General features: G+C 39.2%; 1 protein-coding gene across 1 annotated transcript in view; it reads right to left on the bottom strand.

The window, feature by feature from the left end:
• Positions 1–20394, bottom strand: part of STXBP4 (syntaxin binding protein 4) — a 58202-nt gene extending 37808 nt beyond the window's left edge. Inside the window, exons 1-16 of the mRNA XM_010131664.1 lie at positions 20327–20394; positions 16942–17015; positions 16657–16752; positions 15647–15716; positions 14727–14801; positions 12487–12572; positions 11688–11817; positions 11067–11199; positions 8948–9054; positions 8370–8550; positions 7253–7331; positions 4681–4763; positions 4084–4180; positions 2623–2735; positions 1959–2045; positions 849–914 (exon numbers count right to left, since the gene is read on the bottom strand). Of these exons, the coding sequence (XP_010129966.1) occupies positions 849–914; positions 1959–2045; positions 2623–2735; positions 4084–4180; positions 4681–4763; positions 7253–7331; positions 8370–8550; positions 8948–9054; positions 11067–11199; positions 11688–11817; positions 12487–12572; positions 14727–14801; positions 15647–15716; positions 16657–16752; positions 16942–17015; positions 20327–20394 (1545 nt within the window). The remainder of the gene's footprint in view (positions 1–848; positions 915–1958; positions 2046–2622; positions 2736–4083; positions 4181–4680; positions 4764–7252; positions 7332–8369; positions 8551–8947; positions 9055–11066; positions 11200–11687; positions 11818–12486; positions 12573–14726; positions 14802–15646; positions 15717–16656; positions 16753–16941; positions 17016–20326) is intronic.
• Positions 20395–25762: the final 5368 nt, after the last annotated feature.

Genomic DNA, 25762 nt, shown 5'->3' with positions numbered 1-25762 from the left:
AGGAATGCACCATCTTAAGCTAAATGGCAACATGTACCATAAGTAGCCTATTTTTTTAAACTTTGCATCACCAAGAATCTCAGCATCAACACCAGTTCTGAACCACAGAAATACATATAAAACACTTGAAAAAGTGCCAAGTATAAACAGAACTAAAATTCCCACTAAAAGCCTGATTGTGTCTCCTAGAATAGGTCACGCAGCGCTGGAATTGTATGTAATCTATTATTCCTCATTAATTTCCCTACGTTGAACCTATTCAGCAGCAGTTACTAGAAAAATCAAGAGTGTTCATTCCTTGAGGTTTGTACTGCAGAGCTGACCCCCAGCACACAGAACAGTGCCTGAGGAAAAAAAAAATAGTGCGAGGGCCTCGTGTGGTGGAAAAGGGGCACTGCTCACCAAACACCATCATTTTTGTTTTCCTGGTAAGTATCAGGTAGAATTGGCAAGTGGGTCTATTTTTTCATACTTCAAGCTCTGGTGGACATTTAAAGCTGCTAATGTTAGGACTGCAGATTAGTCACACTGTTGCCTAAAAACAGAAAAATCGCTTTAAGAACACTTAAGACCAGAAAGGTCCAACGACATCATTATCTTACCTGACCCAGCTTGTCTTACAGCTCCTACCTCGATGCAACAGCAGAGTATTAGTGCTCTAGAAACTCAAGGATCAATATTTTCCAATTCTAATCATAAGCTTTTTAGTAACAAAAGAACCACTTCCTGTTGAAATCAGGATGAAAGTCTAGTCTACACGATCATGAAGAGAAAAAGTGCTTCCTTCTCCCTTCCACAAAAAACAGTGAAAAAAAGGAGAATAATCGTATTAGGAAACTTCAACATACTTGCTTGACTACTCGTAGCTCCTCTGTTAACTGTTTCTGTAAATCCATAGATTCAGACAATTTTTCCTGTTTGAAAAAAAGAAGAAATAATTAATGAATTGGGTGAGTAAGAGAAAGATTTTTTTCACCCCTAAAACCCAATCAGCTCTTCCAAAACTACAGGTAGCAATACCTCACATCTATCAATGTACTTACTGCCTTCTGCACAACTACCATGCTTCTAGGCCACAACATATGTCTGTTAATAATGTTGTATAATCAGAAACGCACATACTAAAATGGTGGAAATAATAAATAATCAAACAGCTTTTACAAAACCTGTGACAAAACCATAACCTCTAAAAGTTGGGTTTTCAGCAGTTCACTGATGATGCGCATCTGAGGGTGATTTACTGAACATTTCTGTGGTGCAAGTAAATACATAGTTCAAGTCTTGTCACCTCGCTGCCTAACGACGGAGCAGAATAAAGGCACTGTGGTGGCTGTAACAGATGCTGTACAACCGCGTATTCACATGAAGTTGCTCTCAGCATTGTTTGTTTGGCCACTCTTTCACTCACCCACTGATAGCAGAAGCCGGTAGGTACATCGCTTTCAGAAGGTTCAAAGTTCTAACAAAGCTTAAAAAACAAAAAAAGTGCTATAAAAGCATGAAGTTTCTCATACGGAGTCAGACCAAGGGTACCTCTCACTCAGTGTCAGGTGTTTGACTGTAGATTGTTAAGGGAAGAGTAGAAGAAATGAGGCGATCACAGGCTGATCATGCCAAAAGCAGCAGCACATGCTCAGACACTGGTTACTGGGATCACACCCTTCTAAAGCAAATTGCTAGGTAATTCGGTCACTTCTCCTACTGCACTATGGTGAAACATCTGCTTAGTATCATTCCCCCGTGAACCAGATTAAAAAAACGCATTAGTATTCAGTACAAGTAAAATTCACCGTCTCCAGAAACATTGTAAGCAAACGTCATCAGGACTGTTTGCTCTGCCTTTTCATTCATTCATCAAAAGTTGCGCATAAAATCCAAAACAGTAAATTACTATTTACACCCAAAAAGAAATTGATCTCTTGAATAATTAAAAGCAAAAAAAAAAAATTAAGTATTACCTTTAATTTATCCATTTCTTTTAAAGCTTCATTTCTTTCTTTCTTAAGCCTTTCCACATCATCCTCCAAAGAATCACACGTTACAAACTGTGCAAGTTTAGATAGGTAAGATTAGAAGGTATTGCTAACTCTATCTTCCAAAATCTTCAACATCTTATCTTAAAAAGTCTTGTTAATAAAATGAGAGGATAATAATTTAAACCTGAAAATACTAAACATGTTTAAGAAAAAATATGTATTTTTTAAAGTACCAAGAATACAATACCAATACAACACTGTTTTTTTCAATATTTTAAATAATACATAATCTACTCTAGTATTCCTATGCTGCAAATGCTCTTTCTTAAAGTCACCTCTAGAATAAAGCTACCTTCGCTGCAGCAGTAGTTCAAACTGTGTGTGTTTATTACTGCCACAGGTAGTGGCAATATGTATGCCATGAAGAAACCTCAGTAAATCACCGCTGGCCACACGTAGAACAAATCACATCATTATGCGAATTGCTTTCTGCAAAGCAGGTTGCTTTAAAAAGCTTCACAGAAACTAGGTTATCTCAAAGAACATGATATGGAGCTGTTCGAAACATCTGGAGTGATCTCACATATAACAAGCTCTCCAATAATCTCCTCCGAACAGTTCAATGCTGTACAGACACATATTTTACCTGTGAATCCAGTAAGCTGGCAATTTCATTGACCCCAAACGTTGCCGATTTTTGGCCATCATCTGTTGCATTCAATTGCATAGAGAACAGAGTCCTTGAAACTTCAAGGAAATCTAAAAAACAATGTTGGTTTTGTTGCCTCACATAGTCCACAAGTTCAGTTTAGTAGCACTATCACTAGATGCAACACAACTGTAGTGTCACAGTGTACGGCCACTCGTTTATAAATGCCACATCGGCCCTCTGTAAGATTTCTCAGGGACAATATGAAAATCAGACCCATCTCCCTGAACAGAAACTCTTGATAAAGTTGGTAAGAATAAGAATAAAAATGTTCAAAACAGTTCTTGGGATGAAATATCCCTGAATTGTGTTGTGAGGGAGCAAAGAAAACAAAAGGTGGTGTGGAATTCACTTTCAAAGCACCTGGTTAGAGATGCTCTACATTTGGCAGACGGCTGTGAAAAAATAAATCCCCAAAGAATTCACCTTACTAGAGGAGACACAGCATCTCTGCAGGAAAAAGGAAAGATTTTGTGCTAGCCCACAGCTCGCAGTTTCTTTTGTGGGTCATTTAAACCCCTGACAGAGACCTGGTAAAACTGATGTTGGCCAGGTTGAAAGTTTTGAATCCAAACACTACAGCACTCTCGATCAACAGGGCTTGGGTCACCCATTCATTCTGAACGCATGCAAAAAAAATCTGCTACAATATGGCAGAAAGTGGAAATCTAAAGGTCAGTTTGTTCACACCACAAAATCTGATGGATGATCCAGTATCTTGAAAAGAGAGAGTCTTTTTGGACAGTTAAGCACAGGAAATTATTTTCCATATACTAGTGTTGAATGCTGTTTTGCATAATCTTTAGGAAAAGTGAAATTTCCGTCAGTTTTAGCATCAGAACTATCATACGTCTCACAGTTTATGAGAAATACTCTTGAATTGTTATTATCACCTACCAAAATTGTCACAGCCATCAGAAGCAACTCATTCCCACCACAAACGGGTTTAGCTAGGAGAATCATGAAGGTGTCCCCGCAAATCTCTTCCTATATGCAATAGCTGAAATGTTCCTGCTTCTCTCAAACTAAACAAATTAAATAATCCGTCAGTTTAGTTGCTTCACGAAGTTTCTTTAACCATCAGTACTCTCCCAAGTAATTTTTGGAACAATTACAGCACCCTATTGTCACAAAGTAAAAATTTAGGAATTTGTGTGCACAAGATCAAAACTTTCTCGAGGCTGCTCTTAATCAGATGAATTTGTGATTTGCTTTCCAGTAACTTAGTTTCAGAACTCCAAGCTTATTTTTATACAGTAGAATAAAGTTCTTGCCTCAAAGCATCATTTTATTTGCAGTAGCAACCCCAAACTGACGGAAAATGTATTAATGGTTATTATCTATCATTTCTATATTCCTACGTTTTATTATTTTCCATAGTAATTAACAAATTATTACCTCCAAAAGACACTGTTCCTTTAGAATCTTTCTGAAGTTGCTGCCTTAGGGTTTGATGCTGTTCATCTGTGGGCTGAATCCCAAGATAATTCAATGCCTGAAAGGAGAAAACTTATTTTAGAGAAATAAAAAAAAAAAAAAAGAAAGGACTAGGGATAATACTGCAGGGACATGGGGGAGTAATTAAAGAACTAGACTTCAAAGAGCCTTTGTATCATACACACTCTCAGTGACAACACTTTTATTCCAGAGACACTCTGTGACTTTTCCTTCTAATTGAGAGATGTTCAGATATTATTTAACCTTGAATTCAGACGAGCGTAATAAGCAAACCCCTTTGTCCTTAATAACTGCCTTAAAAATCTTGAGGGAGGTTCAGATTCCCAGAAGAGTTAATCAGTAATTAGATGAACAAAAACACTAATTTGCCCAATATATAAAATGAAGTATCGGCCTGCAACCTGAAAGAACTATCCAAATAGAATACGTGGTGTGTAATTTACACCTTAAAGTTTGTCAGCCTAGAAACACTCTCCAGATATTTAACAGGCATCATGAAGGGGGAGAAAGGAAATCTCGAAGATTATGAGTCTTTACCCTCTCCAGCTTTTCTGCTTTGAGACGAATAATTGAGTTCTTTCCTTGCAGCTCGTAATCATCACGCTGGCTGGGGGCGATAGCTAAGAAGAGAAAAATTGAAATTAAATAATGATGTAGTTGTAACTATTGCTTTGAAAAATTTGTTCTGAAGCTCTGCTTATTAAATAGATGCCAGATAAATACCCACTTGCCACAAATAAATGTTAATATTTAGATTGACTTTTTTTTTTAAAGACATAATTGCAATAAACAAAAATTATGGGCATCAATCACTTAAACTATTTCTTCACATCAAAAAGTGACAAGCAGCAAATTAGCAGAAAGAAACCAGGAATAACTTGGAGCAATCCATCAAGCATATGGCTTATACTTGTGGTATTTTCTCTCCTCTCAGAGACAGACAGTTACTCTGGGAACAGAAGGGGAAACACACTTGTGAATTCAGAGAAAGACCTTCGAGACACACCCTTGGCATAATCGACAGTTCCCAAAAGCATATCTAGTGATCTAGAAAACACTGCCAAAGGGAGAGGATGACCTGTTCCCAAGCAAGGGCTGTCAGGGGGTAGCTGAGACCGAAGAAGGCTGAGCAGGCTCCCCTGGATTCTTTCCTGGGGAGGACCTCTTTTCTGAGAACTACCATCCATTAAGCCATCATCCCTCGCCCCCTCCTCTCCAGCCCTTATTGTCAGAAATACCACTAGTTTGCATAATTTTAGCTAGTTGCATTAATAACTATTGGTGCATCTTTTCCAAGACAGACAAATGGTTAAGCGGAGGAAAGGAAAAGCAGCTAGCAGCATGAACCAGCCCTTGGGCAAGATTTCAGATAATTGCTTTTTTTTTTGGTGTGTGTGCTTAGTTTTAATGGAACTGGAGACATGCAGTCACAGCTTTGTCACGCTTCAGACACGCCTGTGGATACAAACAGGAAGCAGCAACCTTTGGAAGCCGTTGATCACAGACAGTGGACAAAAGGAACAGTTAGCTATCGATTTCTTTGGATTTTTGACGTAAATAGAACAAACTCATTGAGTTGTTTTTGCAGAATAAATCTGAATACTTGCTTCCATTCATTATTTATAAATATAATTTAGATCTTAATTCATTATTTCATTAATGGACTAGAGGGGTACAGAAGCCAAAACCAGCATTTGAAAACTAAAGGATCTTGCAGTCTGAGATTCTCTCTAAAGGAACAGAAGGAATCGCATAGAATTCTGTAGTTTTTTTTTTTTAGTTTCACAGCATATCTGTTTCCAAGCTCAAAGTAATTTACATTCCCGTTATATGCCAAAACCATAAACCAAAACATCTTGAAAATCTCTGACACTAACACCTCTCACATGCTATATTAAATTCTGAAGACAGTGGGCTAGAACCTCAGCTGAATTGCCACACTTCTTGTCAACTCGGAATGAAAAAGCCTCGTGGATGAGTTTGTGCACGAATTTCTCAAAATTATGCTGGATTTTCTTACAGCATTTAATTGACTTTAATTTTTCAGGGTTATCCTTGAAAAAGGGCAGCTGGAGAGAAGAGGCAGTTTTGACTAAGGATGTGCTATTAAATAAGACTGTGTGCTATTAAATAAGACTGAAATATTCTGCATATACTCAAAAATAGCCCTTTGTCTTGCTCCTCTGATCTACTTATGGTGTTTTTCATGATCGATATGAAAAAACCCTGTGATCATTAAACTCCAGGGGTATTCAATACTACAACCTTTCCAGTTCCACAAGATCAGCTCACCCTTCAAAGGAAGGAAGCCAACTGGTCAGATTTGCAATGTTTTATTTAAATGTTTCCTTCAAAATTAGGTTATCTAACATGGGGCATAATAAACCCAGGTAAAATTTAAATTAAATCAGTGGAGTGACATCTAGAATGGATCAGAGGCTGTATGTTTGTCCTTCCTCTTCTCGGCACATTAGACATGAAGTTAAGAAGCAGAGGTTACGCTTGCTTAGTGCTGCCTGAAGAAAAAGAACGTAGTTCATGTATTCGTATAGAAGCACAGAACAGAATCAGCCATATCACCGTGTCAGTTGAGACTCCATCACTATGTCAGCCTGCTGCATTTTCACTCTTTGTAAATACAACACCTATTTGTTTCCCAAAGGAATTATAACTGTTCCCTTCAGGTCTGGTTCTGACCAAACTGAAAAGCTGTTCAAGAGGTCTGCATGTTCTTTCCATCCTTCCAAAACGCTGCCCTGATTTAAAACAACAGAAGCGCAAGCAGCGTACATCCACAGAATTTCATCAAATCGAGCAAGCACAGTTTCTATGGCAACCTAATCTTGATCTATATGTGAGTCTTCATTATCTGGTTTCTCCCAAGTCTGTTACAGCAAATGTTGTGATCGCTCATTTTTGTTTGGTTTCAGCTGTTGGTTAAAGACAATTTGACAGAAGCTACTAAACAATCCAATGATCTCAGCCCTTTATTCAGTACTACAGAAACAGTGCAATGTATTTTTAAGACGATTGATTCTCACTGTGTACTATTTTCTGTATGACAGTTACTGAAGAAGAAATGGTGGCAGGGAATGAAATCACCATTTACCAGTGGCAGACGCATCAGTAGGACTGCTGTCTAGAGAGGTAATTGGAGAGTGCTCTCCCATCCAGACTCCAGTTTCTATCTGAGAAAGAAAAACAAAAGCCATGAAACACCGTTTCTAAAGCAGATTACAAGCCAAACTAGAAACACACGTTAACGTAAAAGAGAGCGGGAGGGGAGAAGAGCAGGGGAGAAACGGGGCTGGACAGACCAAACCAACCCGAGACGAACATGGAAGGCCTCGTGGGGGGCTGGTGGTGAGACAGAATGTCATTCACAAGCCTTAGATCAGGACTTATCAAAACCTTAGCGAGGTTTTGAATATCTGCACAGATAAGACAGCACCGTCTCTCTAGGGAACCTGCTTCAATGTTTGTATCTCTCATAGGGAAGAAAAATGGGCAAGAATTTAAAGTCAAAACATAAGAACAGTTGAGAGTCGCCTGGTTTGACTCGGAACATTTTTTCTGCCTTGTTCAAAGACAATAGTTTATTTAGTTTAAAATGCAATAAATTGAGAATGTTTTATAAAAATTGAAATAATAGAGTAGTTTTAAAATCTTTTGTCTTACGGTCAACATTACACTAATTGTGAGCTCTATGAATTAAAACAATTGTTGCTTAACCAAAAAAATGGGGAAAAACCCACATTCTTCTAGGACTCTGATTTTTAAGTAAAAATCTCAGTATCATGGAGGAAGGGTAACTTGTGAGATTTTACTGCACTCACATGTATGCAGTAATCAGAGAGTATTTTATCTCTGAAATATAGAAATATATATATACACACACCTCACTCTGAAAGTTTACTCCCTACAGGAACAGTAAGGAGAACTTTATATCTAAGAGCATGGTTAACGCTTATTTCATTTCTTTCGTTTTCTTACCACAAGTCAACTAATACTCTTATTCCTCCCATCAGCGTGGTTTACTCTGTTACACAACATGTTGCCCAGAAAAGTCTTGATATTCCAAAGAATTAATATTGTGCAGGAAAAAGAGACACTTTCTTACTAGAATGGAAATTGAACTAAAATAACCCTACACTGAAATTCCAGTAAAACTAGGAAAACCCACCACGTGCTCACTTTATACTAAGAGGGGTAGTAAGTATACTCACAGCATTTGGAGTGAATGTTGCAACAAGCTTCCCATTAGGAGATGCAAGAGAACCAAGTGCTGCAGCCTGTTGCTCTCCAGATGCTGCAGAAGACGGTAAGAGGCTGGAAGGACATGGCGGATTCTCCAAATAACCGGGAATATTTTGTCTAATAAAAGCTATCTCCCAAAAACTTTCAAACCTAAAATTAAAATTCAAGGAAATTTCAACATGGTGTGTACTATAGTGTTCATAAGATTTTATGTCATTCTTGCAAAAATTACACTTTCCCAAACACTGTGGATGAATTTAGTTATTTTTCTAAAAGGATGTTCCCCACCATTAAAAAAGGAAAATACTGTGAGTTTGGGGTTTGTTTAGGTTTTTTTCTTCTGAAAGAAAAGAAAATACCATAATTTTACAGGTCTATAAGGTGCAGTTGAGTCTTTTCCTATGAAATAACACTGCAATTGAATACTTTTTAAAAAAAATAATATCCCTTGCATTTCCTATAAGTACACGACATTTCACATTAACCTGATCACGAATGTGGTGTAATCAACCATTTTGAGGGTTAGCTCTTTGACAGCAAGAGATACCTCATCTTTGTTCTGTTGATTATACTTTTTGCTTCTTCATAGGAGACACCGATCATCGACTCTTTGTTTATGGATACAAGTTGATCTCCAGGCTTCAATCGTCCATCCTAACATAACAAACGAAAAAACAAACCACAAATTTTACATTAACTGCTAACACTGTAGCACTTTTAAATCACGGCGCTTGAACCTCTTCCTCTGGGTCTGTTCAGAAACACCAAGAATGGTTATACACTCCACCTGGCAATCCTCCAGAAACAGCCAGCAGATCAAACCCTCCTTGTACCACCACGACAGCAGTCACTGTGGACATCCATCAGACAGGATGGATCTCAGCTATTGTGTACAGAAGGAATTTGGACACAGACACACATTTCTCTTAAAAAAAACCCAAACAAACCATGGAAAGTAGTTTTTCCAGCAAGGAGTATGAACCCATCTGACTACAGGAAGCTTCTTCAGGGATTCATTCAGCTGCGAACTGGATTCATTTGTATCTGAAACCCAAATGTCCTTGGCTACACACGGGATTCCCCAGACACTTACTAGCCATGTTAATCTTCATGAGAAAACCAGATCAGTCTATTAGGAATCCACCAGTCAAAACCACGATAGAAATAGTATTGTCAACTTTATGCTTCTGTGGATTCATTGCAAACTCTCTACGGACAGAACACATCACATTTCTGTCTCAGAGACCATAGGACAAGACTTTAAACACGCTAGGTGAGATTTCTCGCTAAGAGAGAGCCTTCTTTACCCACATTTTAAGAGGCCACAACGATTTAACTGAAAACCCACGTAATTCACCTACGGTTACAGAGCTAGTTACGACATTTGTCTGATGTAATACACATCAATTGCATTCTTCAGATCTTAAGAAAATAAGCACAGAATCAATCTGACCTTGTGAAACAAACTGTACAGAAGAAGAAACAAAAGAAATAAATAAAATACCTTTTCAATACCCTCATACCACAATTCTAGCTGTGTTATTTCAAAGCTATGACACCACTTCACTACATTATTGTTTTGGTTTTGTCTAAAGCATAAAGATGTAGATCTTTTATTTCACTTGCACCCAGCCTATTAGAAAATACTCATTTCAATGCTGCCCTCACGTGGCACAGATTTACAGTCTGCTCGTGACTGAGGTTTGTCCAGCACGATAACCAAGATTGGGAAATTACTGCTACTATTGCTGATATTACAACCTACTGCCAATTAACGGCTCAGACTGTCGAGTATGTGTGACAGGCTTTAATTTCTACGTTTACAAAGAGAAAAATGTTTTAGAAGCCACAACAAAACAGGAGAAAACAAAAGAAAAATTATGACCATTTACCTACGAAAAGCAGCCCTGGAGAAACACTGCATTTTTATCTCCCACCTTTGTATTTTGGGTTAAACCTCAATCCACAAAAATAGTTATGGACTGTTTTGAGGCAAAACACACTGCTTCTGAAATTAACTTGCACCCTCTTGCTTGGCAAGAGACAAAACCTGGTTAACTACATGTCAAAATAACCATAACAACTCAGGATGTGAAAGGAGATGCTTGGATAAACAGTTTCGTGTACCTGAACCAGACGGTTCTGTTATTTATTTATTTTGAAAACCTGACAAGCCTTCCCGATTTACATATTGCATTTGGCATAAATGAAAACAGGAATCACTGCTGATTCATACTTTTTATTAGTCTGCATTATCAGAGTATATTTTTTCTAATTTGCCTACACAATGCCTTCCAACTGCAAGTATCCATCCCAACCGACTCTTTTTTGAACGTCCCCCAAAAGAGAGATGCAAGCTGTGTCCCATCCTTGCTGATTTATCTTACATCATGCAACTTCTTAAAGAAGTCAATTTCTTCCTTTCTCATATGTAAACTGGGGAATAAGATCCTCATTGACCTCAAGTGAACTCACGAATAATTTTCATTACCATGTAACCATGCCACGGTGCAACAAGACAATTCTCTTTAAGGAGAAAGCAAGGAGAGACACAAACAAATTCTGTATTTAGGATGCAGCTGTATATATGAAATACTGAAGCAGGTACTAACTGAAGGCAAAAATACAGGTGACTGAAGGGGAAGGGAAGGAGAAAAGGTCTTTACCTTATGACAATCACCACCAGGGATAATTTCTTGAATATATACCATAGGCCCTTCATTTCTGTTAATGCCTCCCACAATATTCAAACCTAGGCTTGTTCCTTTGCAAACAGAGATAATCTGAAACGCACTATCCCTGCAAAGAGAAAGAAGTAGAACGACTTCACTGAACTAGACATCCATAAAGACTCGAGTGACAGGGTATCTTACTGATTTCACAAATACATATTACAGCAACACACTGAAATTAAAGGTCCACTAATTCTATGTTCAGACATTACGCTGCCTACTTACTACATCAACAACTTCAGGTGTTACTCTGGCGCTTACAAAAAGAATCAATACATTATTTTACAAGGCTATAAGCTCTTCGCTACTATATATTTCCAAGGCTTATGGGACTACCTAGGTACACATAAACCAGAAGCATTAATTAATTAGGAGACGCTAAGATCAACAGTCAGCCTAATTAATCCTCTTCTACCATGTAAGCAATAAATAAATGAGAAAAACAACAAAACTGAAAGGTTGCAGCATGAATAGTATTATAAGTTTTCCTGATGAGCCAAATATAGCATTTCCTACAGCTCACACAAGAGAATTATAGTAAGGTTTGGAAGTTACTTTGCAAGCTTGGGGGATGGTGCTGGCACAGAATTATTTCTGCTGCTGGTGGTAATATTATCCTTTGGATGCAACTGAGGGCTCTGTGACCTTGAGGACAAACCAGAAGAAGGGCTCTCTATAGATTTTGCTTAAAGAAAAGAAATAACAAAAAAAGAAAAGAAATAAAACACACATTTGAGAAAAAGCACAAAGTTTCAGCTCACGTAAGTAAGTCTGGTAGGACTATTTTCATGTTAGAAAACAGACAAAGCAACCAGACAACCAAAAGAAAACTTAAGTCTCCACTGATAAGAACTGCGAGCCACCCAGGTAGAATTCTATAAACCAAAGCAAGCGATCACTTTTTTCAAACTGCATGCAAAAATAAGTGATCTCAACTGCCTTTCCTAAAGAATAATTACTTAAGCTATGTAAAAGCATCTTAATTAGGCAACAATTCTACGAGGATTGGAATTTATGGCATTCCAGCTCAAATTTTTACTAGTACTTTGAAATCTTATGGTACATTTAATCTACAAATACTTTTCACACTATTCATTAATTAAAAGTGCTGGAAGTAGGTGGTAACATATTTGTCTTAAGAGAAGGGGAAACTGACACTCAAACCCCTCAGGTTACCCATTTAGACCTCAAACTAAATGTGAAAGACTAAGCTCACGTGTGTTTTGCCTGACTTTCAGGCCTTTCCTCTAATATACTCTCCCACCAAATGAAGAGTTTTAAGCACAAGCCTCACTCCACCGAAGGGTGACTACTGTCCTACGCAATCACTTCAGGCTAGGAAGCAACCTCTCACCAGCTAACTGTGGTGTTGGAGAACTTCTTGCAGAGCTGGTGTCACTGTGAGACCCGTATTTATCCATCAAGTCAAGAAATTCTTTCCTGTGGCAATAAAAAGATCTTCATCAGGATTTGGCATTAGTTTAAATGCACCCCTGAAATCTGCTCCTGTTTCTACTGAACAGGCACCCCACCCTCAGAGAAGTGAGCTCAACCTCAACTGAAAGGAAAGTCCTCTCAAACGTTGGGAAGAGGCAAGAAAAAGGTAATGTAATACAGGAGGACAAGGATGGAATAGCAATGGACTAACAACGGGATGGACTATTGGTGGAAAAGCTTAATTATTACCTCTCTTTATCCTGCATTGCAGAACTTTAGAACCAAGTAACTCAAGTCAACCACAGATAATAAGACAACGGTATTAGGTCCGGAACAAGTTATTGCTATTATGAGGAGTCAGATAATATTCCTATAGCATACCTATCTTTTTAAAGATTGCTTTTAGATCAACTGTACTGAACAAGAACCCAGAACAGGCGAACAAAGATGTGCCACCTCAAAAAACAGAACAGAAGAAATATTTATTAATTACCCAAGAACAAGTAAAACTGATGCAAATTCTTCTATTCAGCTTTCTCAGAAATTGCAGTCTATTTCATCTGAGCTAGATGCCATTACAGATTGAATATTGTATGATGTGCTTATCTTTTTCATCACAAAATCTTCTTTTAAAAGCCTTGGCAGATGAAACGAAGAGCAATTCCTGACAGGTGTACTGTTGAATAAACTAATACTACAAAATAAAAGCGGAATTTCTTTGCAGAAGCCAATGATATCGTAACAAACTGGCAAAGAGGTGGCGAAGATGTACCTCCTGTAGTACATGCATTAAAGAGAAAACAAAACCTCTTGATTAATCTAATACTGAATGCAGCCTAATTTTAAAAAAAAGTTTATAATCTGAGCTACAATTACCTTAGTGGTAATAGATTTAGAAACTATAAATCATTTAGAATGATGAAAGACAGAAACATCAGCAAATTAATATTATAGAATTAGGATAGAGAGAGAGAATATAAATTAATTGATTGCAGGTACATAAATCCCAAGTAATTATGTTGCAGAGGGTTGTTGAAATCCGCTGGATGCATTATTTTTTTAAAAACTGACAAAATTTATCGAAGTAATGCCATACCCATGGGACACACATAAACATAGCCGAGTGCAAATAAATAGAATAATTTTTTTAGCACAGGAATGTACAATCACAGGAGTCTGAGCGAGGGGCTCTACGTAGCGGCCAGCTCTGCCCAGAATGGTGAAAGGACTGATGGACTTTAGTTACTCAAGGAGCTGAGAGGAACTGGGTCAGTATGCTTTGGGTAAAAGCAGAGCAAGAGTGGACCTCACATGTATCTAGGCAGTCAGGAAAACAGAAATCAGAGGCTACAGAGTGATGCAAATGTCTAACAAATACGCAAAATAAAGGAGCAGAAAGAGGAAGCTTAAATCGGACAAAAGGTTAAAGAAATTTAGAGAAAATTCCTTTATGAAGAGAATAAGCGGAACATCCCGGGAAAGGCAAATAACAGCCGACGCTCGTGCAAAGATTATCCAATAGAGTTACATAACAGCCATTTCCTCCAGAGATTTAAGCCAAAAGGGGACACAGACCCGGTCCAGGCGTTCCTGATGATTCTCTGCCAATATTGGTTTATATGCTTAGCTTTAAACAGCTTAACTTTTAAAGCAATATTTAACATAAATGTCCTTAGAATGGACATATTTTGGAGTACCTGCTGCAGTGAACAGATTAACCTACTTACTAACTCAAAGCTCACTGAAGACTGAACCCCAAATTTCTGAGGGGAAATAATAATTAAATCTGCCTTTTTCTTTCAGAAGGCAAGACCAGCTTAAATCATACAATCCAATGGATTCCTCACTTTTTATTATTTTAAAACATGAGAAAAATCATTAAAAAAATTATCACAGCAAATAATTTTTAATGGTAACAAAACATTTGAGTCCTCTTCATTAAACTGCAGCTGGCACGAGCTTGCTACTTCAGTTGACGCAGATGGCCTCAGAATGAACTGGTATCAAATACCACAGAAAAATGTGACACGTAGCGCAATTTTTTGATCAAAACTAATCTGAAATAAAACCACACACAATCTCGCCCACCCAATCTTAGATCTAGCGATAACTTTTTATTAGTTTTGAGGTTAAAACCATGTTTTATTTTTCTCTTACTTTGCTTCTTCATCTCTAGCTACTAGCAGAGACATATGATTAGATGCTGATGCTGTTCTCAAGATGTCAACAGCCCTAGAAGGAGGGAAAAACAACCAAATAAGTACACCAGGGTGCTGTCAAGAAGTATGCAGTGAGTAACGCTCAAAGAGCAGGAAAATGGACAGCTTGTTACTGTAGTTAATCACTTTGACTGCCAGCTACCCAGAAAAGAGCTTGCCAGCAACACAACCCGAGTGATGCACTGGGGAGCTGAGTGACAGGCAGACCAGTGAGCCTGTGCCTGGCGACAGGAATAAACTGGGATTGCCCTGGCTTTCCCTTCCCTCTCATCTGCATCTCTCCTTGGTCCTCCCTACTGCCTTCCTGGTCCTCAGGATCCTACACAAGAGAAAAAAGACTGCTCATTGCTTCATTGCTCAGGATTTCCCTCCACTGTATGTCCTGTAATTCTCCTTGAATTTTAAATCTATGACTCCAACACTAAGCTGCACTGCTCTCCAGCGATCCAGCGACAGAAACCACCCACCATATTCTACCGATTTTTCTCAAGTATTTCTCGCTTGTTGGCCATTACAATGCTACTCATTAGCTGCATCATTTACATTCACTGGTATTGAAGAAACAGAGTTATAAAAATATTTTAACAGCTTAATATGTTTTAATGCTATTTTCTCATATTTTCTAGAATCTACATTCATTAAGAAATTAGCTTATTCTGTCACTATAAAAGCATATAAAGTCCTGTGACTTTTCCATGATACTTTTGCTGAACTAGATTTATAGGATAAGTTATCAGTTGAACTCCCAAGGGTCTCGGTGGAGTTGTGCTCTTTTAATCAGTGGTCAATAATGTCCAAAAAAATCCACATACAATATTCTGAGCTTTAAAAACCGTTCAGTGATCAGTGCCAACATACCTTTCATTGGTTACTCCAATTAAGTTCTCTCCATTGACATCCAAAATCAAGTCGCCAGCGAGCAAACGGCCTTGTGAGGAAATCAACAGTAATGCACGAATGGACAGGAAAATGGTGAATTTATTCTATCACGGTAATAAACCAGGGCAGCTTATTTCAGTTTTACACGACCAAATGCAATAAACGACTTTATGACTTTTAGCACATTAGGTTCTGATCCTAATTAAGCTAGGTTATTGTGATAAGGCTAATAACTACCAGTCTTATTAACTACAGAATAGCCACTGAAAATAAGGGTTATTGACCTACTTGTATTATTTACACATACCACAAATACTGCGGGACTGGAAATTATATTTCACGGTTGTGGAATCAACTTTCAGCTGAATTAACATACATGTAAGTTACCACACACAGAAACATTAATGTTTTATACATTAATAAAGACATCTAGAAGATTTTTTAGAACCAGTTCTACTTTTAACCTGCAAATCTCAAGTTTAGGAACTATCACTTTGAATTAGATTTAGATTATTTTAAACGATCACTTTCCACAGTACCAGGGGGAATCCCAAAAACCCCGTGTAGACCTGGGGTGGAAGTATGTTCTGTTACTTTATTACTGAAAACTCTACCTGGTATTGTATCTTCTTTCCACTCTGAGTATCTTAACTACCATTTAAAAAAATTAAAATTATTTTAAAAAATTATTATTGGAACTCATTAAAAATACCAGTTCTAAAAAGGGAACACCACTCTTACCCTTATGAACTGCAAGAGCTTCAGCATCTCAACACTTATGCTGCACTGCTGAAAGAACTGAGGGGTATTAAAACCTCTTCCCATTAAGGGTCCAAGTTTCACTTCTCTGCCTTAAGGTAAGCCAAGACATCACGAATCCTAACTAAACCATGATGGTTTACATACCCTCATCACAAAGTAAAATAAAGACTCCTTTTGACACCTTTTATGTGCAGTGTGTTTGTAACAAAAATTTTTAATATACTTACTATCTACAGCAGCAACCCCTCCAGGCAGAACTCTCTTAATGAAAATCCCATAATCTTCTGCTGTTTGTGCCCGATAACCTCCAATAATTTTAACTCCTGCAGAACAAAAGGAACAAGCAAGAAAGACATTGGTTATTCCACCTACTGTGCTAAATGGATTTACGATCAAATCCATCAAGGTCAGAGAAATTAAACTTCTACTGGTGACAGTGTGAACTGGAGAAGCTCACCAGGTGCTTGTAGACTTGGTTTACTCGGAATGAAGAGAACGAGCAATCTCATTACCTAATCCATTCTGACAATCAGAAAAAGAAATGCGGTGAACAGCTCGATTGATTCCATGAGGGCCCATAATAGTCCTAAGGAATGAAATAAAAGTCATTAAATCCCCAATTACAGAAACCTATGGAGAGCTATGTTAATATAAAAGAAATTACAGTGGCCATGTTTTAAACTCTACTTCAAACCAAACCAGTTTTCTCCACTGACATCTTCCCATTGTTTGATACCTCGATGTCCCCTCTTCCCCCAATGAAAACCAATCTCCTCACAACACACTCAAGACGGTGAGGTAAAATAAAGGATATAGAGTTTACTTCCTTTTCCCCCAAAGCACTCCCAGCTGAACTGGGAATCTCACTTTGTTTGTAATAAAAGGCCTCTGATCAAAAAGAAACAAAAATCCCACAGCCTGGCCCAGGCTAGCATTTAGGCAAGAAAACGTATCATAACATCTTAGATCAGGTAATGAATATTGAAACAAAAGCACAGCTAGGACAATGTATATAAAATATCTTCTAAGATCTCTAACATAGAAGGTAGTGGTTATTTACAAACATAATCTTTTATTTACAGCCTCTCATTTCTTCACTCAACATCGTTTTCTTTCTCTGTTTTAAAAAAGGCTTTTTTCCAAACTCCACTGCCTGCTCCCCAGTGCACCCTCCCACCTCAAGACAAAATACCAGGATGGCACCTCAAGTTTGCTAAAGGCAGGTTAATATTTTGGAGGCAGATGATAATGCTAGAGAATTAAGGAAGAATACACACTGCAATTAAGAATTTTGAAACCTAGATTTCTAGTTCTACCAGAAACACGACCAGTGTAAGACTGCAAAGTGTTAAGAATTTCTGTAAATCCGGATTAGCCTTTACCATTTTTAATTTTCATTTAGATGAACTGTTATAAAAAAACCCCCAGGTTCATCATAGCTCCTTCGTCCTCCCACTCTACCATTTTTGGAGAAGACTGACCAGATCTTGCCTAGACAAAAGCAGAAGCACCACTCAGGTTTTTCTGCTTTGTCCTACATACTGTTCTACATTAGACAGTGAGTTGCATTTTCTAGTGCAGGATGTTAAAGTGAAATGGAACAACCAGAATTCATTAGCAGTGGGGAAAAGAAGATCAAAGTGGAGGACACAGTGACCCAAATCTTCCCACGCAACCAAATCCAGAACACGGCCTGAACTCCACGCCTGAACCCGGGCATTTCTGCAAAAGCCGGAGAACATTAAAAGGTGCCATGCCAGAGGGAAGAGAGGAATCCAGAAGGGCCAAATGTTCCACAATTCTAGCACCAGGCAAGAGATCCAGCTTCTGAAGAACATCTGTAATTCTTCTGGTTTTGTGTAGGAAAACCGGGGGAGGTTTTTATCAAGGGATAAGCACTTGCTCTGAAAAGCCACAATTTGTTCCACACCCTCAAATTCCCAAGTACTCGCAAACTTAGCCTTTGCTTTAGAAAGGCTGGCCATAAGAACAGACCTAATAATCCATCTTGAGAAACAAATGGGAAGCCTATGCTTCAAACATCGTATAATTTTCCCTGTAGTATTTCCTGAAGTTTTTGTTTCCTAGGCTAAGAAGAAATGATGAAACCTAGTCAGGGCATCTGGCCACTGACAGGACTCCACATGCCCTTGCTACTAAGGCAGGACAGAGCCTCAGGCACACTTTGTGAGGCTAGAAGTGAACCAGACTGATTTTCCTTAATGACAGCCTGAGAGGAAGAACAAACCCTTCAGTCTGTTATTTCTTTAACAAAACTTTTTTGATAAACTCCTTTTATCAAACAGCATCGTACTCTTCACTGCTGCCTCGTACTGCCACTTCCATCATCCCATCCATTCAAATCGTTTTGAAGCTGAAAGACAACGTATTAGTCATGTTCTCTACAGGTCTGTCCTGATTTGTACCCATCTTTGAAAACTTAAACAAGGTACACTGCTCTTTAAAACAAGCAGACAATTATTCTTTTGCTCCTGTTCTCCTTCTTGCTCTGCTCTCAGCAGTTTTCACACAGCAGGTTTTTAATAAATAAAAAAGAACAAACATTATTTCAACCTTGCTCAGAAGTTTACTTTCGTGAAGTCTTAAAAGGTCAGATCTCAGAGTCTAAGTCTAAAGCTCAGAGTTCACCAGAAATGGTAAATCTATTTATACACTATCATATAAAATGATTGTGAAATACGACAAAATCTAGGCACAGAACACTTCACAGAAAGGATCCACATCTCTAGAAGTAACAGGCAATCCTTCCAAAAGAGAGATCGTAACTAACACAAAATGGATTCTGACAAAGAGGATACAGAGAATATATAACTAATATAAACTAATAATTCACAGTAGAGAGGAATATGGAATCTCTGGAAATTGTCATGATGCTGTCACCTGCAACGGAAAAGAACTGGCACTTTTAACGGACACCTTCACAAGGCATTCAGCTGCGCGTGTGCTCTAATGACTAAATCCTTCCAACATACGTGGTTTAAAATTACTTTATCATACAGAAGTAAAGGATCTTCAAATGCTCCAAATTTGTTTAGCATATCACGTCTTGCTGACTTCTGGTGTTGGTTTTTCCTCCCACATTACTTAGAGATGGATCTTCAAGTCAAGCTACTTGTCACAGTTCTAATAAAATAAACAGGGCTTTAACAGTTTCACTTTAAAAAGACTTGGATCTAGCACCCATCCAACATTTATTTCATTATCGTTATTTAACAGTCATGAAATGGTAGAATACTGCCCTCAAACCATCAAAAAATACTCAAAGTACAAATAAGGAAATAGGCTACTAAACTAATTGGCAGTAGTAGCAAAAAATAATTCCAATGTTCTTTTTAGAAAAAGATGCAAATTAAATAATCAGATGTTGCTGCTCATTCCTTGAGAAGTCACTCAAAAATACTTCTAAGCAAACTTCCAGCACACAGAGGAGAAAAGATGTCAGGAAATCGATGAAATAAACAATCCAGACTCTACCAAATGTACACTCCAGCTTTGTCACGCTGAACCCCCTGCACTGGAATGCTCACAGACCGTGTACCTTTTCTCTATTCCTTTTTAACAGCATACAGAAGGAAGTTCAACAGCTTTATAATTTATCAGAACACATAGCTCCAGATATTCTTCTGACCTTTCTCAGTATTCCTGAGAAACTATTAGTCATTGATGTGCACAAATAAATTATTTACCTAGGTTTATCAATGGAAGAATAATACCCTTCCCCCGCAAAACAGAGATTACTTGACTCTTAAAGAAAATCTAAATGATAAACTGGCTGTTTATGAGAAAAAGCTTAAAATGGCTTTAAAGTGATCTGTACGGTACTTTTCCCAGTTGCAGACTAGAAAAGTGCCGTCAGAACCTAGTGGATAAGCATACCAGTATAACAGAGAAAGACCATCAAAACGCTCCGGTTCATCTTCATCCCCCGGTGAGAGTAAGGGCATTCTTCACTACAGCAGCAAAGACGACGACAACGCAACCAAAATACACTGGAGGTTTCCAGTTCAGCCGGATAAAGGTTGTGTGCAGGACAGTTTCTGCTACTAACTAAAAAAAACCCAGGCAGAGCTCGAAACAAGTGTCTGCCTACTTAATCTCCTCCGAAAGCCTCTGCGTCACATGGACTAAATCACCTATCGAGGTAATGTTTACTTTTTCTCTGTTTGAAATGGCAATTTATAGCAACTTTAAAGGCTGATAAACACAAAGGAGAGAAAATTTACTTATGTTTACTACAACTGTGTTTATGCAACCTATATCTAGCAGCCAAAGGCAAATGGAATAATTAAAATAAACATATTTTCTCATCTTCTTCCAACGATTTATTTACATGCTCCCTCTAAACAAGGTCAAAAGCAATAACTCATGACCTCTCCAAAGCAATCTTCCTAGCAGGCTGGATTACGTACATCCACACACCAAAGGGAAAGCCAACCCAGCAGACAGACGGCAAAAGCTGTAATGAAACAAATGCCATTAAGCTATTACTTGGCATTCTCAATCACCGAGGTTTGTGTCATGCTTTTACTTGGATTTTAGTCTTTCAATATTCAAAAGTTAACACAGAACTTGGTTATATATTTTCTCTAGAAATGGAAGCTGACACACCTGCTTTTTAGTGAAAGCAAGTAAAAATGGTGAGTTCGCATCATCACACTGAGAATAATCTAGTTGAAGAAGTGAAAAATACACCACTGTTCCCAGAGGTAAGAATCTCTTCTGACACAGGGCTTGGTCTTGCAGAGAGAGGTGTTATTTCCAGGAGTTCTGAGCAACTGCCACCAGGCTGGTGTCCTGCTCTCGCTGCCGGGCTGGCCGCGGCAGATCATCCCACTCCTACTGCTGCCCCGCTTTCTAAAAGACCTGAAAAACACTGCAGCTGAAAAGGAAAACGCAACACCCTGTGTTCGCTGAGGGCTTTGTTTAACTAGAAAGGTGAATCCTCTCCAGCAGGGAGTCACCCTGCGGGCAGACAGCATCTGTCAGCGTCTGGGGCTGCGCAGCAGGACAGCGCGGCTCTGCCCGGCCAGGCCAGCCACGCAGGTGCTTATCGCAGGCACCTTTTTTTATTAAAGTGGTAGTGACTGCGGTTTCATCAGCACAGAATCGTTCTGGAAAAGGCTCCTTTTGCTTATAGGCAACGTGCTACGTAGCGTTCAAACACAAAGGTCAGTCCCTAGAGCCTGCAGCCTGCACACACCAGAGGGGCAGAAGGGCAGAGCGACCCTCCACAGATCAGCGAGCAGGTCTGTCATGGAAGTGGGAACACAACGCAGCCTTCCCAGTTCCCGAAATGTGCAGGGCTCCCCTGGCACAACTTGGATTGCTCACATCCAGCCAGTGATGAACATCCATCCCTTTGTACTCTTTCCTCGGTCAGGTTAGCTCTGCTGGGGTTACTGCTGTCACAGGCCAGTGACAGCAATGCCATCGATTCTTTAAGCATTGTATCAGGCTCACACCAGGGAAGGTTACAGAAGATAAAGCACCAAGAGCCCTTCTCCAAGAAAACTGTCACTATCCTTTACACCACTGGAACTGGTCCTGATCAGTATCAGGAACTTTGTCCAGACAAATCAGACCAATATGGCTTGTTTCCAGCGTCATGTTTTCTGCAACAAAAACACTCCACCCTCCCCATTAAAACGATGGCTCAAGGCTGTGCATATCCAGTATGAAAAAGCAAACAATTATTTTTATTAAAGCAGACATGACACACTTCTGAACAATTTAAGGAGATATAAAGTAGTATTAAGCTTATTGCTCCCGCCTCTTTGGATTAAATCATCAGTCATACGTCACTTGTTCAAACAACTGCTCCTCTGTCCCTTCTTCAAAGTAAACTATACATTGTTCAGCTTCCTGAATTCATCCCCGAGGCTCCTCTCCGTCTCTACCTTAGAATTCTACTGCTTTTATTGTTTCTAAAAGATTCATATAAAAAAAACAGTATTATTGCTTCTCTTGCAAGTTCTCTGCCTTTCAAGAACTTACTCAGGGAAACGTAAACTACTTTTTACTTCCAGAAAGATCTCAAATACTGTAACAACTTAAAACTCCATCAAAAAGTAAGAAGACATTTTCAAGAGACATCAGTTGTTATTTTATGCAGCAAACAAACCAAGATTCTTTTTCGAACAGCTCGTCAACTCGCCTATTCTGGCAACATTATTAATCATGACTCACCTTTCCCAAAGGAAATTTTGCAATGGTTTAGCAACTGAGACGGATTACGGGATAATTTAGCAGATGACAAAAAGATTTGAAGAATCTTCAGCTTTTTGCTATAAATAAAACAAAGGCTTTTCACAAAACCCCTGTACAAGTTCATGCAGCTGGAGCCTTTCAGGTTCACTAACCCCAACAGGTAAAAATTCATGACGATACTAAGGACCACAGCCAAGAGAAGGCTGTATCACACAGCACGAACAAACACTCCTGATCTCTCCAAACCTGTTAATTATTCAAAATACATTTTGCTGATTATGTCATAAAGGTTAAAAGAAAACCTATCATTACATGGCAATTGTTAAACATGAAAAAAAGGCTTGAGCAACGCTGCAGTTGTAGAGAAGCGTGAATGGTTTGAGGCTACCCCTTGTGTAGAGGAGAAAGGTGCTATTTCCAGTTCAGGTAAACCTCAATTAACATATAACCAAGCACATTCTTGAAGTATTGTTCATTGTTACTGTCTCCCAGAAAAAAAAAAAAAAATTAGAAAATTATAGTCTTCCATGATCATGTAGCTGAAGCGCAGTTACATGCAGCTTTCTTATTAATCTCTTCTGTGAAAAATTGCCGTTGGAAGTCAGTGATCTGGTAAGTATTCATCTCATGTAACCTGCACAGGAATCTCGCAAGCCATAGCTGTTTTAAAGGCGTATTGTTATACTACATACCCTGTACTTCCACCAAGCAGAGTGTTTGCTTCTTCAGGGCCCAGTTAAAAGCAAGTTAATCCTTTTAATGTTTTGGGGATTTGTTTTTTTAAAAAAAAAATCAAAAGATTGCGTAATTCAAAATCTAAGCTGAATTGTTTGACAACACTTCTGAACACCACTCTCTGGATTCTGTCGCATACGCACAGCAAACACGACGGTCCAGAGAGAGCTGCCTGTGCCTGTCTATGATGGCGGTTTTGATGACATGTTGGCACGGTTACTGCACAGCTTGGGAAGGGTCTGCACTTAAAATTTTCAGTCATGACTGAATCAATGTTTGCCATTTAGAACCTGATCCAGCTTTGAAGTGGATAAGGCTATGGTTTATAGAATTAATATACTTATCATTATACATCCCATGGTATTGGTAAAGCATAAGATGGTTCCAAAGCACTATATATAAAACATTAAAGCCATGCAGACATGGTATTCTAAAAGAGTAACACATTATAACACATCAACTGCACATGTTGACTTCTGTTACTGTAGGTACCCTCTATGCACAAGGAAGTGATTTACTACACACAAGTAGGTTTTCATAGCTGCAGACCCACTGAGGAACTTCTGTGCAGGGTTTTCTCTCTACAGAACCAGCCCAAACGAAGAGCTGAGCAACTTAATGAGAAGCTTAAGTGTTATTTCTTCCCTTCATATGTAAATTCACTGGTGTTGGTATCAGCTTAAGATGTTGCTTCGAACTGTTTCAGTATCAAAGTTATTTCTCTTTAAGACTTCATCAAAACAAGATGCTACTAACGAAAGTGCAAGAATTTTCATGCTACAATCCAGCAGTGGTTGTATTCCTGTGCGTGGTGAAAAAACGTACTTACTTATCTGTATTGCTTAGGGGATCTGTACCGGACATCTTCGTAGGTGCACTATTTTAATAAAAGTTCAAAATGAAGAATTCTGACATGGAGCACTGGCTCGTAACCAGGATAATACTTGCTGTAAAAAAGGAGAAACCACTTTTTGAAATGCACATGGCTATGTTTATTTTCAGACACTAACAACAATTCCTATTTATTACTGACTACCTGAATTCCAAAAAAAGAGACCTTTCCTGGTAAAAATACCCTTCATTGCTGAAAACAGTAAGCAGTCAACAACTCAGACGTCACTGTTCATTGTACCAAAACATCTGACACCTTAATTTCCTCCTGCCTTATGAGGTAGAGGTTAAGGCAAAAGTCAATCCCCTATGATTAAAATCTTCTAAAAAATGAAGTAACCAAGATTATAATTCCAGGATAAAGTAACATAACTGCTAAAGACAAAACCAATCTCATTTTATTCAAGAGCAGGATATTTGGGGAAGGAATACTGTTTTGAACATCATAAGGCGTTTTGTGTGTCTTGTTTTCTCACTTTTTTAAACTTACTAATACTCAGTGCCTATGGAATTCTGATGTGAAGTGTATTAGATCAAAATACACGCACAATGGGGTTATGTACCACTAACGTAGCAAAACCCCCAGTAACTCATGTTGTATTTTTATTAGCACATGCAACAGGCGGACATTAAACACAACCCTAAGTGTGCTGAGCTGCCACCCTTTGGAGAATTCCTGCAAAAGGACTAATGCAAAAATATCCGTTTGTATCAGTAGCAAATCACCCTGCTCTGCTGAGCTGTACGGCTAAACCCTCAGACGGCCACCAACCGGGACAGGGAGCGCTCCGCAAACACGGGGGACCAGGAACTCTCCGAACACGGCAAAGGCCAAAGACGGCCACAGGTACCAGCGACGCTACAAACCCGGGCTCAAACAGCTCCCCTACGTGCACAGCGCTCGATTCCTGCAGGTCTGTATTTCTGCATGAAAAACCACTTCCATTTACTGTGGAACACCACAATTCTCCCTGCAGCAAACGATTTCGGATCTCTGGCTAAAGGATAAAAGAATCCATCTGAATACGCAGGGAACAGCCCAACGCTGCTTCGCTCTGGGCTTCGGCTGCGCTCTCACTCAACACGCCTAAACGGAAAATGAAGCGTTATCAGGAGCTGCCCAGGTCACCGCGTCATCCCCCCCCCGCTCGGCGGCGGGCACCGCCACCGGCACGAACCCGTTACGGGTGCGGGACCGGCCGGCTGCGGACCGCTCGCTCGGAGCCGTTCCCCGCCCTCGCTGTTGCAGCTATCGCTGTGTACAAACGGCGCCTCCCGGCGTGGCAGAATTTGTGCCTCAACATAAACAAACCGCGACAGAAGGACAGGAAACTAAGCGTGAAATACAATAATGACCCGTGTCAGCGCCCGCACACCGGGAGCGCTGCGGCCAGATAAGGGGTGAGGCGCCTCCGCCGCGCCGTCAGTGCACGGCACCCTGTGCTCCCAACAGATGAGGAACGCGGGGACAAAGGCGAC

Source organism: Buceros rhinoceros, unplaced genomic scaffold (genome assembly GCF_000710305.1).
Source record: "Buceros rhinoceros silvestris isolate BGI_N320 unplaced genomic scaffold, ASM71030v1 scaffold22542, whole genome shotgun sequence".
Lineage (NCBI taxonomy): Eukaryota > Metazoa > Chordata > Aves > Bucerotiformes > Bucerotidae > Buceros > Buceros rhinoceros.
Note: the sequence above shows the minus strand (reverse complement) of the source record. Positions and strands in the feature narration are given on the sequence as shown.